Below are 17241 nucleotides of genomic sequence, written 5' to 3'. Positions count from 1 at the left end.
TGCAGGGGACACAGGTTCATGCCCTGGTCCGGGAAGACCCCACATGCCGCAGAGCGGCTAGGCCTGTGAGCCATGGCTGCTGAGCCTGCGCGTCCAGAGCCTGTGCTCCGCAGCGGGAGAGGCCACAACAGTGAGAGGCCCACGTACTGCCAAAAAAAAGTATCCTGCACACAAAAATGCCTGCTTGTGGAAACAGTATTTTGACTTCTTCGATAAGTTAATGTCTGACCATTATTAACTTGGTAAAATAAAAGTTCCTAAGCAAAGGTACCACAGCTTTTGTATCATCTGCCAACCTAGCATCTCATTAATGTTTCTTCCATAAATAATGCGATAACCTTCCGGAAAAAGAGCTGCAATTAAAAAATCCTGGGAAACGAGAGCTGCACTATTATACTATAAAATAAAGCAGCTTCTATCTGTAGGGCTCTAGAAAACTTTATGAATTCTTAGAGGTAATAAAGACAGTGATTAAATAGTAACTAAAATGGGAAAATCTTTTTGAAATTGTCTAGCCTAGTGCATGCATATGATGGGCACTCAATTAACATGTGCTCCTACTTCTACATTTCTGAGCACAAAAGGCTAATATATTAAATTCCTTGATCAAGAATAAAAACATTTGCAATAGAGGTAGGGTACCAAAGTGGTTAGGCCCACAGACTGGTGTCAGACTACCGGAGTGTGAATTCTAGCTCTACCACTTATTAGCTATCTAACAGTCTGGAAAAATGAGGATCAATAACATTACCTAACTCATAGGGTTACTGTAAATATAAAATGAGATAGTTCAGGTCGAGTCCTTAGCAACGAGACTAGCAAGCAATAAACGTTGGCTAATAATAATGGTATTGAGAACCTGCTGTGTTCCAGGCACTGTGCTAGGTACATTACGTATACTATTTTTATTCCTCATGAGAATCCTTGCAAAGCAGGTACAATTTTCATTTCATAGATAAGGAAATAGATTCAGAGAGGGTGTGTAATCAGCCTCAGCTTAAGGTCAGTGGCAGGGCTCGTGCCATGTTTGTTGAATCTAAGACTCTACCTCTCAAAATCTTATCTCTTTACCTTGAAATTGTTTGATAAATACAAAGAAAAATGGTGAAAATAGGTTGTACTTCCTTTAATACAACGTTTAAAAGCAATAAACATTCTTTCAGCAGGCTTTTTCAAGAGCTCAATTTTATGCTCAGGAACATTTCTTTTGGCCCTCAAATCGAACCAAGCATAAAATCCTTTTTACACAAAATCTACAGTAGTCTTTGGGTTCTAATATTGTCACTAGCTAGCTGTTGCTGGACCCCCGTTTCATCATCTCCAAACTGAAATTTTGAGTACTAAATCATTGAGCCTTTCCCGCTCTAAAATTCTTTTCCTCCTGTTAGTCTAAAGGCATCTCAGCAAGTTGCTGCTGCCATCCAGAGGAGAAAATATTGTTGCAGGCCCAAAGAAGTCATTATAGCAGTGTTAGACTGTGGTGACAAAAATAGCTACCATTTATTGTCTACTGTTTGCCCCGTGCTTCCCTGGGCATATTCTATATGTATTTCTATTCTGCAAGATAGAATGCTTTTACATTCTACCCTTGTTTTTAAACTGAGAAATCAGAATTAAAAAAAAATTATTTTGGTTGTGCCACACACGGCATGTGGGATCTTAGTTCCCCAAGCAGGGATTGAACCTCTGCCCCCTGCAGTGGAAGTAGAGTCCTAACCACTGGACCACCAGGGAATTCCCAGAATTTAAATGCTTTTAAATCTGTCCTGGGTCACCCAACTAGCCATGAGTAACTGAACTGTTTTGAGCCTGATGTTTTTTCAGCAATGACAAGAATCAAAATAGAAGCATCTTGTACAAGGAGGCAATGTGTTTGCAAATCCATCCTTTCAGCCAGAGTGCAGAAAAGGCTGTGTTCCACCCTTTCTGGGAGGACCCCGGACCTAAGGCCCAACATGTGGCCCCATGTGTACCTCTTGCTAGTTAAAGCTGTTACTACTCTAACATACAAATTATTTGTTGAGTGTGATCAAATGCAGATTCCCATATCCAGAGATTCTGATTCAAGCGCTGGAGTAGGGCCCAGGAATCTACATTTTAAACAAGTACTCCAGGTGATTCTGGTTCAGATGAGAAACTGCTCAGTCATACTGGGTTGTGGTCTCTACAGGGGGCCTGAAAGGGTGGGTCATCTCATTTCCTGAGGCCTATCTGGGATGTGCACCATTTAATTTTTCAAAGAATTGGCTGTTAACATAGAGATGGCATTCTAAACCTGGTGTTTGTCTTCCAGTCCCATGATGGGCTTGAGGCTCCCTGGATGGGAAACTGCCCTCTATGAGATGGGCCTTGCACTCCTGACTCAAGATTTCATACGTATAAACGGTATTTCATGTTGTCCTAAGTGTACCAACCACGTCAATCATGATGACCAGCTTCCCTTTCCAGCTCACACAGCCTCACCCACAGCCCCCTACTTGGCATTAGGCTGAATTGTTTATGCAGGTGGCACCACTGGACTGGGGTAGGCCTTGACTCACAGTCTGGCCAAGGGCTAGGGGTGGTCTGGCAAAAAGATTCTGCCCAGCAAGGGCAATGGTAATAGGCTAAACAATCAGATAGGCTCCACCAAGAATGCAGGGAGGCAGACCTGAGACCATTTACCACCATGTAGTAAGAGATGAGAACTTATAGCAGAAATCTGTGCCCTCACTAAGGTTCCCCACTCCCCGTGGCAATGTCTGAGTGGGTACCTCCCGAGATTCCCTGCAGAAATCACCAGTAAGCTCCCAGGCGACACTGACTCTCGTTCTCTCTGAATTCCATAACGTGAGCTTAGTGCCTGGAGAGGGGAGCGAGTGCTCAATACACATCAACTGAAAAGCAACAACAAAAAGGCACTTTCACACAGTCATTGATTCTCAAAACTATTTGGGGAGTGTTCTTTTTTATCTTCAGCCCCATTTCACATATGAGGAAACTAAAGTTCAGTGATGTTTAGTAACTTGTTAGAGATCAAAGAGCTAATCAGTGGTGAAGCCAAAACTCTCCATAAGAATATAATAACCAACTGATAACTCAAGTTCTTACTGCCACAGCAAAATCTTTTAAACCACTTCCCCCACCCCCATTAACTGCTGCCATAGTTCATATCTTCATGTTTCTAACCTCCCAACAGATCTTCCTGCCCCAGGTTTTACCTCCAATCTACCTTCCACTCCACCACCAGAGTTAACTTACCAAAATGCAAATCTGTAGTCGTGTCACTTCCTTGATTGTCTATTGCACTACAAGACAAAGGTCCAAATTCTCACGGTCTTCAAGCCCTCCATGATCTGGTCTTCCAGACTCATCTCCATCGTTCTACTCCATTTCTATCAATTCTTCCGGTTTCTTTAAAACACAGCTCTTTTTTCCTGTGTTTAACATGCCGTTTGCTTCTCTTCCATGATCCACCGTTAGCGTTCTCCAAGCCATCTACATATACACTTACGGAAGTGTATAACTAGCTCATACGCGGAAGAGTGCATAGCAAATTTATGGTTTAAAGAATGATAATAAAAGGCAATCACGTTCCCAGTTTAAGAACCACGTTACCAACCCCCTACGGGATAGTGTTCTTGTATGCCTCTGTTCCTCTGCACATGCTAGAATCTTCTTCCAGGGCTTAGACTGCATAATGAACTCATCATTTGGAACCTCAGATTCAGCTTTGCCTCCTCTGGGAAGCCTCCAATGACTCCCTTGAGGGTGACTTACTGCTTCCACTATACCTTCATTATGGCATTTATAACAGTATTATATTTGCTTATGCTTGCCTCCCCAGGAGATTGAACACACCAAATATTATTTAATCTCTGAATCTCCAGCAATCAGCATAAAGTCTGGGTACACTGCAAATGTTCAATAAATAGGATGTTTACACAACCTGGTTTGCCTGGGAGAGTCCTGTTTATGCCTGTTGTCCAGAAACAATTAATATAACCTGCTTCTTTTTACTCATGAACATGTCTTAATTTAGATGACCAATTATCTGATCATGCTATCAATAAATGTTGTTGAATGGACGAATTAATGATTGCAGAAAGATTTTAACTGGTAGAATCTAGGCAGGAAAAGCTGATTATGTAAAGATATTAAAAAATTCAACAGCTGGCCACTGCACCTCCTTCCTCCTCCAGAAGGGCCTGACTCTCCTGGAGATGGAGGTGAGTTTGCACAGACCAGATGCTCAATAACCTTTACTGCACAACTACGTTGAAGAATGTTACTGTATTCCTATGTTAAGAAAATCTAGATGTAAAATCTGAATTTATTGGACAGATCAACGTGACACAGATTATTACACATTATGAATATTTATGACTTGGTGAGAACTAGATGGTAGCTCAATTGAAAGAGCTGACTTTACTCCTTGTTGAAAATCCAAAATGCAGATTAAACACTACTGAAATGGTAACATAGTCAATGGGGACACATGATTTTTAAAATTTAATAGATGCACTTTTTAAAAGAACCTCTCCTCAGTATATACACATAACAGTTAGTTGTACTTGCTCTTAGGGAAAGATACAATCTCCATGAATCTGATATTATAAATAAAAATTTAATTTAAAGTCTCTTTTGTTATTGAAATAGAAAAAGCTGTTTTTAACTACTGTTAAATGAAAAGTGGAAAGTGAGGTAATTCATCTTTTTGCCAATAATCTTTCCTTCCAACAGTGTCATCTTCTCTGAAAGCCAAGGTAATTCCTTGTAAATAAGGCTTTTAACAAATTACAAGTATGTAGTAGGTACCTGTCCATCTTCTTCCTAACTACTTGGTGCACTATTGCATAGCAACAATTTTTTTTTCCTGCTTCTTCTTCAGTGGAAGTCTGAGAGTCTGAAATCTGCACTGGCTTGGTGGAGCCAGGGAATTTTTTTGGTACCAGGGATGTAAATATCCATTGTAGAAATCAGTAGCTGTTAGTGTTTTCTTGAGCATCACTGATCGAACACCAATCCAGCCATCCTAAAGGGCAAAAGACAAATAGTGACTACGCGGTGCTGGCAAAACTGGTGGTAAATTTTAGTTTATAAAACTTTTATCATGAAAAAAATAAACCAACAAATCTTTACTAAATGCCAGGCTACAAATAGCACTAAGTAACATATATGATTCTTTGACTCTAAAAGTTTATTACCGAGGAGTGATAACAAATGTATAGACCTATTTAAATCTATTTAAACATAGACAGGGAAGAATAAAAAGGTACGTTGTATTTGTGTGGTGCTTGACAGTTTTCAGAGTATGTCCATGTATCTTATTGTGACTGGTTGTCAAAATACAAGCACTCTAAAAAGTAGGCAGATCCAATATTATCCCCAGAGAAAACTGATTTTACAAGAGAAAACTGATGCCCAGAGAGTGTGAGTGATTTGTCCAAGGTGACATAACTGGTGGGACTCAAACTCACATGTTGAGACAACCCATTTCTTCTATGAGAGCAAACTGTGGATTTGCAGTATAGATGTATACAGACCCAGACATATGCACCCAGTGCTATTCCAGAATAAGTTGAAGAGAGGTTGCTGTAGGCATTCTGTATCTACAGTCTTGTGTAGGTCAGATCAATCTATCACAAATTTTAAATACTCTTTCTTGAGCTTGGAACATTGCACATAAATACCACATGAAGGAAAATACTCAGGAAATGGAAGGAACATGGAACACTTCTCAGGATAATGCCATTGTCTTAAAAATGATAATGGTTTCAAAGTCATTTTAAATAGTTAAGAAATCTCCTCTCTAACCACATTAAACAGTAGAAGCAAGTAGGATACAGGCACTGTTGTAGTTCAGTGAGATACTTTGACATTACTATTTTTTTGTGATAGTCCTATTAACAAGATGACTTGTTAATTAAATTAGATTACTGAGAATATACAAGTTTCTTTTGAGAAAGAACTAAAGTTACTGAATCTTCTTTCATGGTCTGAGTAATAACACCTTGGTAAAACTTCACCTCTTGAAAAAAATTATACTAGAGATTCTACTATTTCTTAAGAAAATTAAACTGTCCATTGGCTCAATCTGAGGGGCAGGCAGTTGAGTGAAGTCTCAGCTCAAAATGACAAATGATATCAACTATAAACTCAGTAAAACAAGTGTGATAATGTGAAACTAAAGGAAAATGTACCTTGCAACAAACCAGCAGTATTTGTGACTGTCTGTGGTATATTACTGATCCTGGAATAACAGCCTGTCCTGTTAATTTTGGATCTAAAGACAGGGGAGGGGAAAAGAGGGATATGAGAGAGAGAATAAATAATTATGCAACTTCACGATGCTTCTTAAAAATCAAAAAACATTCTGCAAGACAGTACTAATATCGGAGGGTACACATCTGCTGATGCCCTGACTTTGTAATCTAAAACTTACGATAGAGCTGTGGTGCTCTGTGTGTATCTTGAACCCAAAGGGAAGCTTTCCATACACACAAGAAGCTATGAGTCCTTTACCCAGTGTCCCAGAGATCAATCTAAAATGTTGAATCTAAAAGTTTTGACCATTTGGGGGAAATAACTAGCTACCAGTGGAGAGACATACAGGAGACTTAGGATCTAAGCTGGCCCTTCCATCCATGACTAAACAAGTTCCAATTCCCAGATTTCTGGGGAACTCTCTGCCTTTGTGGCTCACATTCCTTCAGTCCACCAGGATGGGAGGGCACTGATGGGCCTCTGAATGGACCAGGGTCATGAAATGCTACACCCTGGCCTAAGATTCTCACTGAGGTGCCCAGAGATTTTCATTATGATATTCACCAGAATGAAATCAACCTAGGAACTCTGCATTCCCTGAAAACCTTAATATAGGGAATCACAGAGCTTAAAATGGGATAGTAACACTGATCTGCCTACTTCCCAGGTTCTTAAGATGATCAGAAGAGAAAATACACGTGAATGAACACTGTAAAGAATAAGACTATAAATGAATGTAAAGTATTACCATTATTGAACTGAAACAAGCTAAAAGAATCCTTATTTTTAGTAAATGGGACCTATGGTAAAACAGACACATTTTCAAATAGACTATACTGAAAACATTTTCCATGTCAGCTATTCAAAAATAAGTACCAGTGAGGACTGAACTATTAACTTCTACCACATCCAGGAGTTTAATGGTACTATTCATCCAGAGTGTCTGCAACGGAATCTGCAAACAAAATGAAAGAAGGATGATAAATAAATACACTCAACCCTGAAACCCTTTTCAACTATTTTGTGTTAATCCGGTCTGACTTCTCTCCCAATTACAGAGGAATTGGGAACTCAGTCTCTAAACCTTACGGAATAGAACATAACATGACCCTCTACATCAGTCTCCAGGATTCATTAGATCTTAAAATTAAACACTATTTTAAAATCAATGTTTATATCTTCATTAATACTTCTAGTTAAAAATCATGCTCGTTTTAAAAAATGCAAGCATTACAACAACTATATTAAAAAAAAATTTAGAATGTGAAAGTATTCTGTATTCCCATCCCCAGAGGTAACCACTGCTAATAGTTCAATGTGTATATCCTTGTATTTTTCCTACAAATATAATTATGACAAAAATCTAGAACATACTGTTTGACAAGGAACTTTTTTTACTTAACCATAAACTGTGGACAAATTTTCATCAGTACACACATCTATTTCACTCTTTAGTCTGGTGCAGTATTCCATTTTATAAAATGTACCATAATTTATGCAACAAATGCCTTTATGATGGATATTTCATAACACATTACAAAATTATGAAAAATTTTAAATGTGATAACAAATAGCCTGGTAGATATCTCTTTGAGGACTTTTATATTTCTGGAGAATAGTTGTTTTTTAAGTGGACCACCAGGGTTAAAGAGTATCAACATTTTATTGTTAAACTGCCTTGATAAGAGAAGAAAAATGACAATTTATTGCTGCTTATTATTAGTGAGGCTGAGGAGCAGTCCATATCTACCTGCACATTTTATTTATTTCTTAGGCCTATTTATGCCCTTTGCCCATTAAAAAAAAACAACAAAAACAACAACAACAAAATCTGAGTTATTCATCTCTTCCTTATTAATTTGTGAAAGGCTTTTATATTTTTAGGAAATTAGCCCTTTAGTTCTCAGATGTATTATGAATATTTTTCTAGTTTGTTGACTTTAAATATTCGGTAATTTTTTTCCATGCATAATTTTTTAATTTTATGGAGTAATATTTATCACTCTTCTCTCATGACTTCATTGGTTCATGTCATGCTTAAAAAGGCCTATCCACGTTTATCAAATATAAAATTATTCAACTGTTCTTTCTCCCAGTTCTTTGTGGTTTCATTTTTTGAAAACACTTAAATCCTTGATCTATCTAGATTTTATTTTGATTTGAAAAGGTGAGACTTGAGGGTTCCCCCTTTTAAAGGCTGACCAGCTGTCCCAACACTATTTATTGAATAATCCATCTCACCCTTCCCCTCAGTGTGAAATGTTACCTTTATTACATTTTGATTTAAATAGGCTAACAGAAATTAACACACACCAGGAAATAAGTTCTCTCAAATTTCTGAAGTAAAGAAACAGATTTTCAGACTGCAGTTCACTCCTCTATTTCATAGACGAGGATAGTGAGGCCCAGAGAAATGCAGCTGTTTTCCCAAGGTGACACAGCTAGTTAGTGGCAGAGCCAAGGATCAGAATCTATGCTTTCTCATTCTCAGCTCAGTGCTCTTTTGATGACATTCTCTAATGAGGACATTTTACTTTCAGAACAGTTAGGTTATTTCAAAGATGTGAACGATTAATCAGAGAATTAAAGAAACCAGAATTAAGTAAATTTGAAGAAAAGTATTCACAACCTTATATATGTCATACTTTGGTAAAATATCCTCTTCTATAATTTGCTTATTTTTCTTTCATCTGCTTCTAATAAAAGTTATGAAATGACTTTCATGTGTGCAACTTTTTCCTTTCAAAGAACTCAAAATACTTCTGAAACATAATTACTGTTTGAAAAATGTTTATATTTACTGAGAACTATAAATATGATAGGTATAAAATCAGAATATCCCCTTCTTGTTCTTGAGGTAAAGCTCATCTTCACCTTATCATCAGAGCACTGAAGAAAGGAAAGTGATGGTAAGGAAACAGTCATTTCTGTGCCCACTGTCATTACTGTCAAAATCATATGTTGGCGTGGATTTAAATTCACAGTTTATCTCCTTTGATCTTGACAGTTGTGGACCAGGTCATTAACCCCATTTTAGAGACAGAAAAGCGGAAGCTCATGGTTAATACATGCCAACTCTAGGAATCAAATTTCACCTTCTGGCTCCAAGATAGGAACTCCTTCTGTTGTAGCACAAGAATCTCTCAGTGGAGAGGAAAGGTGAATTGCAGAAGATAAGAATTATTATGCAGTGTTTAACTTTTTGGGGAACTGTCAAACTGTTTTCTAAAGCAGCTGCCCCATTTTACATTTCTACCAACAATGAATGAGGGTTCCAAATTTCTCCATGTCCCTGTCAACGCTTGTTATTGTCTGTTTTTAAAAATTACAGTAATCCTAGTGAGTGTGAAGTGGTATCTCAGTATAGTTTTGATTTGCATTTCCCTAATGACTAATGAAATTATCTTTTCATATGCGTAGTGGCCATTTATATATTTTCTTAGCATAAATGTCTATGTAGATCCTTTGCTGATTTTCTAATCATGTTATTTATCTTTTTGCTATAAAAGTTCTTTATATACTCTGGATACTAGACCCTCATCAGATATATGATTTGCAAATATCTTCTTTTGTTATGTACGTTGTCTTTTCATTTTCTTGTTAGTGTTCTTTGAAGCCCAACGGTTTTAAATTTTGAAGTCCAATTTCTCTATTTTTAGTTCGTTGCTTATGCTTCAGGCATTATATCTAAGAACCACTGCCTACTTCAAGGTCATAAAGATATGCCCCTATATCTTCTTCCAAGAGTTTTCATAGTTTCAGCTCTTACATTTAGGTTTCTGATCCATTTAGAGTTCATTTTTATATGTGGTATGAGGTAGGGATCCAAATCCATTTCTTCTGATTGTGGATATCCAGTTGTCCAAGCACCATGTGGTAAAAAGATTATTCTCTCCCCATCAAATTGCCTTGGCACCCTTATCAAAAATCAAGTGACCATAAATGTATGGGTTTATTTCTGGACTCTGAATTCTATCCCATTGAGCTTTGTGTCTCTGTCAGTATCACACTGCCTTGATTACTGTAGCATTGTAGTAAATTTTGAAATCAGGAACTATGCGTCCTGATTTCATAGGAACTTTGAAATTGGAACTTCTCTCTTCTTTTTCAAGATTTTCTGTCTATTCTGGGCCTCTTGGGATTCCATATGAATTTTAGGATAAGCCTGTCAATTTCTGCAAAGAAGTCAACTAGGAATTTTATAGGAATTGTGTTCAGTCTGTAGATCAATTTGGGGAATAGTGCCGTCTTAACAATATTAAGTCTTCTAATCCATAAACACAGAGGCCCTTCCATTTACTTAGGTCTTCTTTACTGTTTATTAGCCCTATTAGTTTTGGGGGGGTGGAATCATTTATAATTTTCTATATATAAGATTACACCATCTGCAAATATAGTTTTACATGGTTCCTTTTTTCTTGCCTAATCACCCCGGCTATAACCTCCAGTACAATGCTGAATAGAAGTGGTGAGAGTGGACATCTTGGTCTTGTTCCTGATCTTAGAGGGAACACTTTCAATCTTTCGCCATCAAATATGATGTTAGATTTGGATTTTTTTGTAGATATTCTTCATCAGGTTGAGGAAGTTCCCATCTATTCTTAGTTTGTTGAACATTTTTATCATGAAAAGGTACTGGATTTTTCAAATGCTGTTTCTGCACCTACTGAGATAATTATGTGGCTTTTGTCCTTTATTCTATTAATATGGTATATTACGTGGATTGATTTTTGTATGTTGAACCAGCCTTACATTCCTGGGCTACATCCCACTTGGTCATAGTGTATAATCCTTTTCTACATGTTGTTTGATTCACTTTGCTAATTCTGCTAAGGGTTTTTGCCTCTATATTAATAAGGGCTATTGATTTGTAGTTTTCTTTTCTTGTAAAATCTTTATCTGGTTTAGCTTACTTGACTTTTGTACTAGCTGCTCCCTCTGCCTGGAATGGTCTTTTCCTGACCTTGGCATGACTTGCTCCTTATTGTCTTTCAGACCTCAGCTTAAATGTCAGTTCAAAGTGGCCGTCCCCATTTAGATATCCAGTCTAAAATAGCCACCAGTTAATCTATCACGTTATTTTAATTTTCATCAAAGAGCTTATCACACCATCTGATATTTTTCTTATTTATTTATTTGTGTCCGTCTTCTCACATCACCTCTAATACCTAGAACAATGCCTGACATATAATAGGCTTTCAATAAATTTTTTGTTTAATGAATGAATAAGAGCAGATACCATTTAATGAATACCTACTCAGATACTGTACTAGATGTTTTATATACATTATATCATTCTAATTTTCAAATGAACTAACTAAAGCTCAGAGATTAAATAACCTTCTCAAGTCTACAAAGCTAGGAAGTAGCAGAGAGAAGATGGAACCCTGCTCCGTCTGGCTCTGTCAATGTTCCTTGCCCTATGCCATTCTCTTACAGTGGGGAAAGTACAGGGTTTGACGTCAGGCAGATCTGGTTCAAAACCTGACTCTCACCAACTAGTAATGTGACCTTGAGCAACATTCAACAGCCATTCACTAAGTATCTTCTTTAAGCCTCAATTTCATCAACGTAAAATGGGATAATATCCATAACAGGAGGCTGTAATCCTCACCAAAGAACCTGGCATGCTACAGATATTCAATGGCAGTTCTCCATTTTAACCTACAGAGGAGGTCCATTAAAAACCCCACACTTGGTAGACTCAGAGTTCCAACAACATAAGATGCTATCAAAATGAAGGGAAAAAAACCCAATAAATTTGTCAAAGAACTGAGAATTTAATTCAGATATTTTAACAAGTTATTACAACTAGATTTTATATGCCATATGTAAAAATCAAGGATTTAAGAATTCAGTTGTAAAAAATGGGCCAAAGGCAGAAAGACATACTAGTAAAAGCATTGGACTAGGAGTTAGAAGATTTAGGTTCATTATTCAGTGACTGGGTACCCGAAGTTAGTCACTTCATTTTCATTCCCCTCATCTAAGAAACAGGATAATAAAATTTGGCTATGGGAGATGGCAAAATATCTATTTTAAAGTACTTTGTGAATTCTAAGGCCCCTATGAAAACTTGAAGTTTAAAGAATATTTAAAAAATGAATGTCATATATTCAAAAGAACTGAAACAGGGACTCAAACAGATATGTGTACACCCAAGTTCATGAAGCATTATTCACATTAGCTAAAAGGTAGAAACAACCCAAATGTCCATCGATAGACAAATGCATAAACAAAATGTGCTATATACATACAATGGAATATTATTCAGACTAAAAAAGGAATGACATTCTGATACATGGTACAACATGAATGAAACTTGAAAACATTATGCTAGGTGAGATAAGCCAGACACAGAAGGATAAATATTGTATGATTCCACTTATATGAGGTACCTATAAAAGGCAGATTCAGAGACAGGAAGTAGAATAGTGATTACCAGGGACTGTGGGGTGGGGGGAATGAGGAGTTGTTATTTAATGGGTAGAGTTTCAGTTTGAGATGATGAAAACGTTCTGGAAATGGATACTGGTGATGGTTGCATAATAATGTAAATGTACTTAATGCCACTGAAGTTTACACTTAAAAATGGTTTAAATGGTAAATTTTATGTTATATATATTTTATCCCAATAAAAAAGTAGTTTCTTTTTTTAACATCTTTATTGGAGTATAATTGCTTTACAGTGTTGTGTTAGTTTCTGCTGCATAACAAAGTGAATCAGCTATATGCATATGTATATCCCCATATCCCCTCCCTCTTGCATCTCCCTCCCACCCTCCTTATCCCACCCCTCCTAGTGGTCGCAAAGCACAGAGCAGATCTCCCTGGGCCATGAAGCTGCTTCCCACTAGCTATCTATTTTACATTTGGTGTTGTATATATGTCAGTGCTACTCTCTCACTTCGTCCCAGCTTACCCATCCCCCTCCCCTTGTCCTCAAGTCCATTCTCTACTGTGTCTTTATTCCTGTCCTGCCCCTAGGTTCAAAAGAACCAAAAAATAGTTATTTAAAAATAAATGAACTTCAGGATCCTTTGGTTTTGTTCATGAGATTTATTCCTAAATTAAAATATTTCAAAAGTAAATTACACACACACACACACTCACACACACAATTAGGTAAAACTGCAATTTGACTTCCAACTTACTATATTTCCAATGGCACGATGAAGTCTGAATATTTGCTCTGAAGTTTGTTCCTCCCATTTTATACAGCTGGTAGCAGCAGAAATCTTAGGGGCTATAAGATAAAGCCAATAGCAAGAATGAATATCAGATCAGTGACCATAAATTGGTAATTACTGATACTGAATGACAGATACAAGAGAATTCATTATATTATTTTCTCAACTTTTGTATGTTTTAAATTTTCCATAATATAAGATATACACATACATACATAGTAAATAAAAGTACTAGAAGAAAACATGGGTAAATTTCTTTATAACCTAGGAATAGAAAAAGTTCTTCTATGACTCAAAATCCAGAAGCAATTAAAGAATGATAAATGTGACTACAAAAAATTAAACTTTTGTAAGACAAAAAGAAATGTCATAAATCAAGCCAAATGACAAGTTATTTGCAACTTATATCACAGTACTTTATATCTGTTTATATATATTCCATGAGAGATATATCTATAATAAATATAAATATTTATATGTAATTACTATATATATATGTGTTATATATATATATTTATATTATATTTAGGAGTACTTTGTATCTATTATATAGGTTTATTTATATCTATTACACAAAGTACTCCTAAAAACTGAGACAAAAAAGACCAAAAACCAGATAGAAAAATGGGCAAAAGATATAACAGACCCTTCTCAGAAAAAAAGAAATGCAAATAGTCCTTAAACATATGAAAAGCTCTTCAGGGCTTTCCTGGTGGCGCAGTGGTTGAGAGTCCGCCTGCTGATGCAGGGGACACGGGTTCGAGCCCTGGTCCGGGAAGATCCCACATGCCGCGGAGTGGCTGGGCCCGTGAGCCATGCTGCTGAGCCTGCGCGTCCGGAGCCTGTGCTCCTCAGCGGGAGAGGCCACAACAGTGAGAGGCCCGCGTACCGCAAAAAATAATAATAATAATTAGTTGTAAAGAGGAAAATGCAACCCTGAAAATTAAAAACAAACTGAAACAAAGGAACTTAACTATATATCAAACTAGATAACAAAACCACATGGAAAAAATAATTATCTCCAGTAAGTTTTGAACACAGTACTCTGACTATATACCCTTCGTAGAATATATTTTAAAAAAACTGCAGGAAAAAAAAACTGCAGAAAAATCTTAACTCTCACTTAGTAGTTACACTTTCTGTAGTGATATTGGTGTTGTAATCTTGAAATTATTTTATGCACAGCAAATAAAAAACAGGTCAGCCTTGATTTAAAAAAGATTTTCTGTGTAAGAGAAAATACCAGGAAAACCCTGTACTTTAAAATTTGAATCAGAAACAATATGAGCTCAAATATATTTCTTTAAAGGCTTTACTGAATTTGTTACAATACTGCTTCTGTTTTATGTTTTGTTTTTTTGGCCCTGAGGCATGTGGGATCCCCCAACCAGGGATTGAACCTGCACCCCCTGCATTGGAACGTGAAGTCTTAACCACTGGACAGCCAGGGAAGTCCCTGAACTCAAACATTTTTAAAAAATATAATGCCTACCCTTCTCCACTAACACTTCATTTTGGAACACATCATTGTATTAGAACACATCATTGTAAATACTATACCCCAACTAAAATAAACAAGGGAGAGGTGGCTGATTCCAACATGGGACAGAGAATTTACAAGGTGAGCCTGGGACATTTTGCGATAGAAACAAGGAAGCGCTCAAAAACTAGCTGGGGGTGGAGGGATATCAAAAGGATTCAGGAGCCAACTTTAAGAGGTTACCTCTAGCTAAATTTGGGACAACTGGAGCAGCACAAAGCATTATGAATGTAATAACTATAAAACACAGTAAATAAAAATCCACAAGTCAAATGACTAAAAAAACTCACTCGCCACCATAATTGAAGGTGATTATGGCACCAACTCCCTATTTTAAAAATTGATAATTAGAGACAGAATTAAGCGTTTATCCTGCCATTTTAGGATGAATTAAAATTCATCCGCAATTAATAAGGAAAAGCTCTTCTTTACAGAACAATGTCAACTATTAAATATAAAAGGAACTGGAAAATCACCATTTTGATTTTCATTGAAATAATTCATTCAGGGAAGGAGCATCAATCCATGCTAAAATTGATACGTGAAAGGCTAGTGGGGAACCGGATATTTGCATGGTGCCAAAGTATTACCCCAGGGATTACCTGCCATTTGCAAAGGGAGAAACACATCTTTACACTAGAAAGATCTGGTGGTGGTCACCACCTCCACCAAGTGATCAAATTTAGCTTCACTAGCCTTGATGCAACCTGGTATTATGGCTTACTGATATGACTCCCTAAGACTGTAGGGGACGGAGGCGGGGGCTTCTCCGAGTAGATCCTTTAAACAGTTTTAACTTTTGAGTCATGTAAATGTCTTACATAGTCAAGAAATAAAATTACATCATAAATAAAAATAAAAAGCAACCCTTAAGGTTAAAAAACAAACTGAAACAAATATCACTGGAACGCAATATCATCTATGAAATACTCTTTCCACAAACTTTAAGCCCGAATCTCATCAAGCCTTTAGAACTTCCGATTTACAGGAACTTTAAGGGCTAGAAAAACACATTAAACAACACTGGAAGGAAAGAGACAATTGGCCTGGTCTCTTCAAAAAGTTATTGACATGGAGGGAAAAAAATAGTGGAGGAATTACTCTAATGAGACTAAAGAGACATACGACTAATTATAATTGGATCCTAGTTTGAAAAAATATACAGCTATAAAATATGTTTTTAGAGTGTCAGGAAAATTTAAATATGGACTGGCTATTCGATGCTATTAGGGAACTGTTCATTTTTCCTAGGAGATGCATGTTGAAATATTTAGGGATGAAAGGTCATGATGCATACTTCCAAATGGTATAGCAAAAATTAAAATATATATGCTACATAAACACATATATAAAGAAAATATGGCCAAACATTAATAATTGTTGACTCTGGGTTAAACAGGTATTCACTGTCTTTCAACTTACCTTTGTGTTTGGTACTTTTCAATATAAAGAATAGAGAAAATTGTTCTAATCTTTCATAAGGCTAAATGTGAAGAGGGAGAGAGACCCCTTACCAATCATTCTCTGGAAAAGGACATGCAAGTGGACATTCAATCTTTAGTCAAAATTAAGGGAAACTTGCAAGTGAGGAAGCCACAGTGTTCAGATGCCATCACAACAAACAAAACCTTAGGAAACATCTCTGCCGTCTGCACTTACCATGTGTCACCCCCTCGGCTGGCTGCTGCCTTCCATTGTTCAAACTTTCAGGCAAAGTTTTCAAAACTGAAATAAGCTTTAAAAAAAAGAGAGTAATATATTCAGGATGAAAAGAACGAAAGCAGAAATACATTACAATTCAGTACCATGAAATTACAGCTGTAAGAGCTGTGTGGCAGGGTAAAGCAGTAAATTGGCTTAAGCTGTGAGGATCCATCTACTTAGTGGAGTTTCAGTGGAGACGTTGCTCTCTGTAGAGTACAGGTCATTGATTTCCTTCCAGAGAATGCTGAGCCTCGACTGGCTATCAGAACAGCCGGTGCTCGGCCATCCACACTCTCACTCTGACTCTGAAGGAAGGCAGTGGGGACTTCGTACTCTGGAGTCACATAGTTCTGGGTTCAAATCCCAGTTCTACCACCTGCTAGCTGGGTCACTGTGGAAAAGTTATTTTACTTGTCTGTGGCCTTCAACGTCATTATCTATAAAACAGTTGAAAGCAATAGCTACCTCAAAGGTTCCTTGCGAAGGTAAAAAAAAAATAAGTCTATGAAAGTATCTAAAACAGTCTTGGCACACAAGCCAGTGCTCAATAAACGACAGACA

At 37.0% G+C, this 17241-nt stretch overlaps 1 protein-coding gene across 3 annotated transcripts in view; it reads right to left on the bottom strand.

Annotated features, from left to right (window-relative positions):
- Positions 1-4464: 4464 nt before the first annotated feature.
- Positions 4465-17241, bottom strand: part of MTFMT (mitochondrial methionyl-tRNA formyltransferase) — a 36360-nt gene continuing 23583 nt past the window's right edge. For all 3 annotated transcript variants that reach the window (XM_024735232.1, XM_024735233.1, XM_024735231.1), the window contains 5 exons: positions 16636-16711; positions 13401-13492; positions 7123-7201; positions 6183-6265; positions 4465-5014 (listed from right to left, as the gene is read on the bottom strand). In XM_024735232.1, the coding sequence (XP_024591000.1) occupies positions 4829-5014; positions 6183-6265; positions 7123-7201; positions 13401-13492; positions 16636-16711 (516 nt within the window). In that variant the 3' untranslated portion in view covers positions 4465-4828. The remainder of the gene's footprint in view (positions 5015-6182; positions 6266-7122; positions 7202-13400; positions 13493-16635; positions 16712-17241) is intronic.

This window comes from Neophocaena asiaeorientalis, unplaced genomic scaffold (genome assembly GCF_003031525.2).
Source record: "Neophocaena asiaeorientalis asiaeorientalis breed wild unplaced genomic scaffold, Neophocaena_asiaeorientalis_V1.1 scaffold264, whole genome shotgun sequence".
Classification (NCBI taxonomy): domain Eukaryota; kingdom Metazoa; phylum Chordata; class Mammalia; order Artiodactyla; family Phocoenidae; genus Neophocaena; species Neophocaena asiaeorientalis.
Note: the sequence above shows the minus strand (reverse complement) of the source record. Positions and strands in the feature narration are given on the sequence as shown.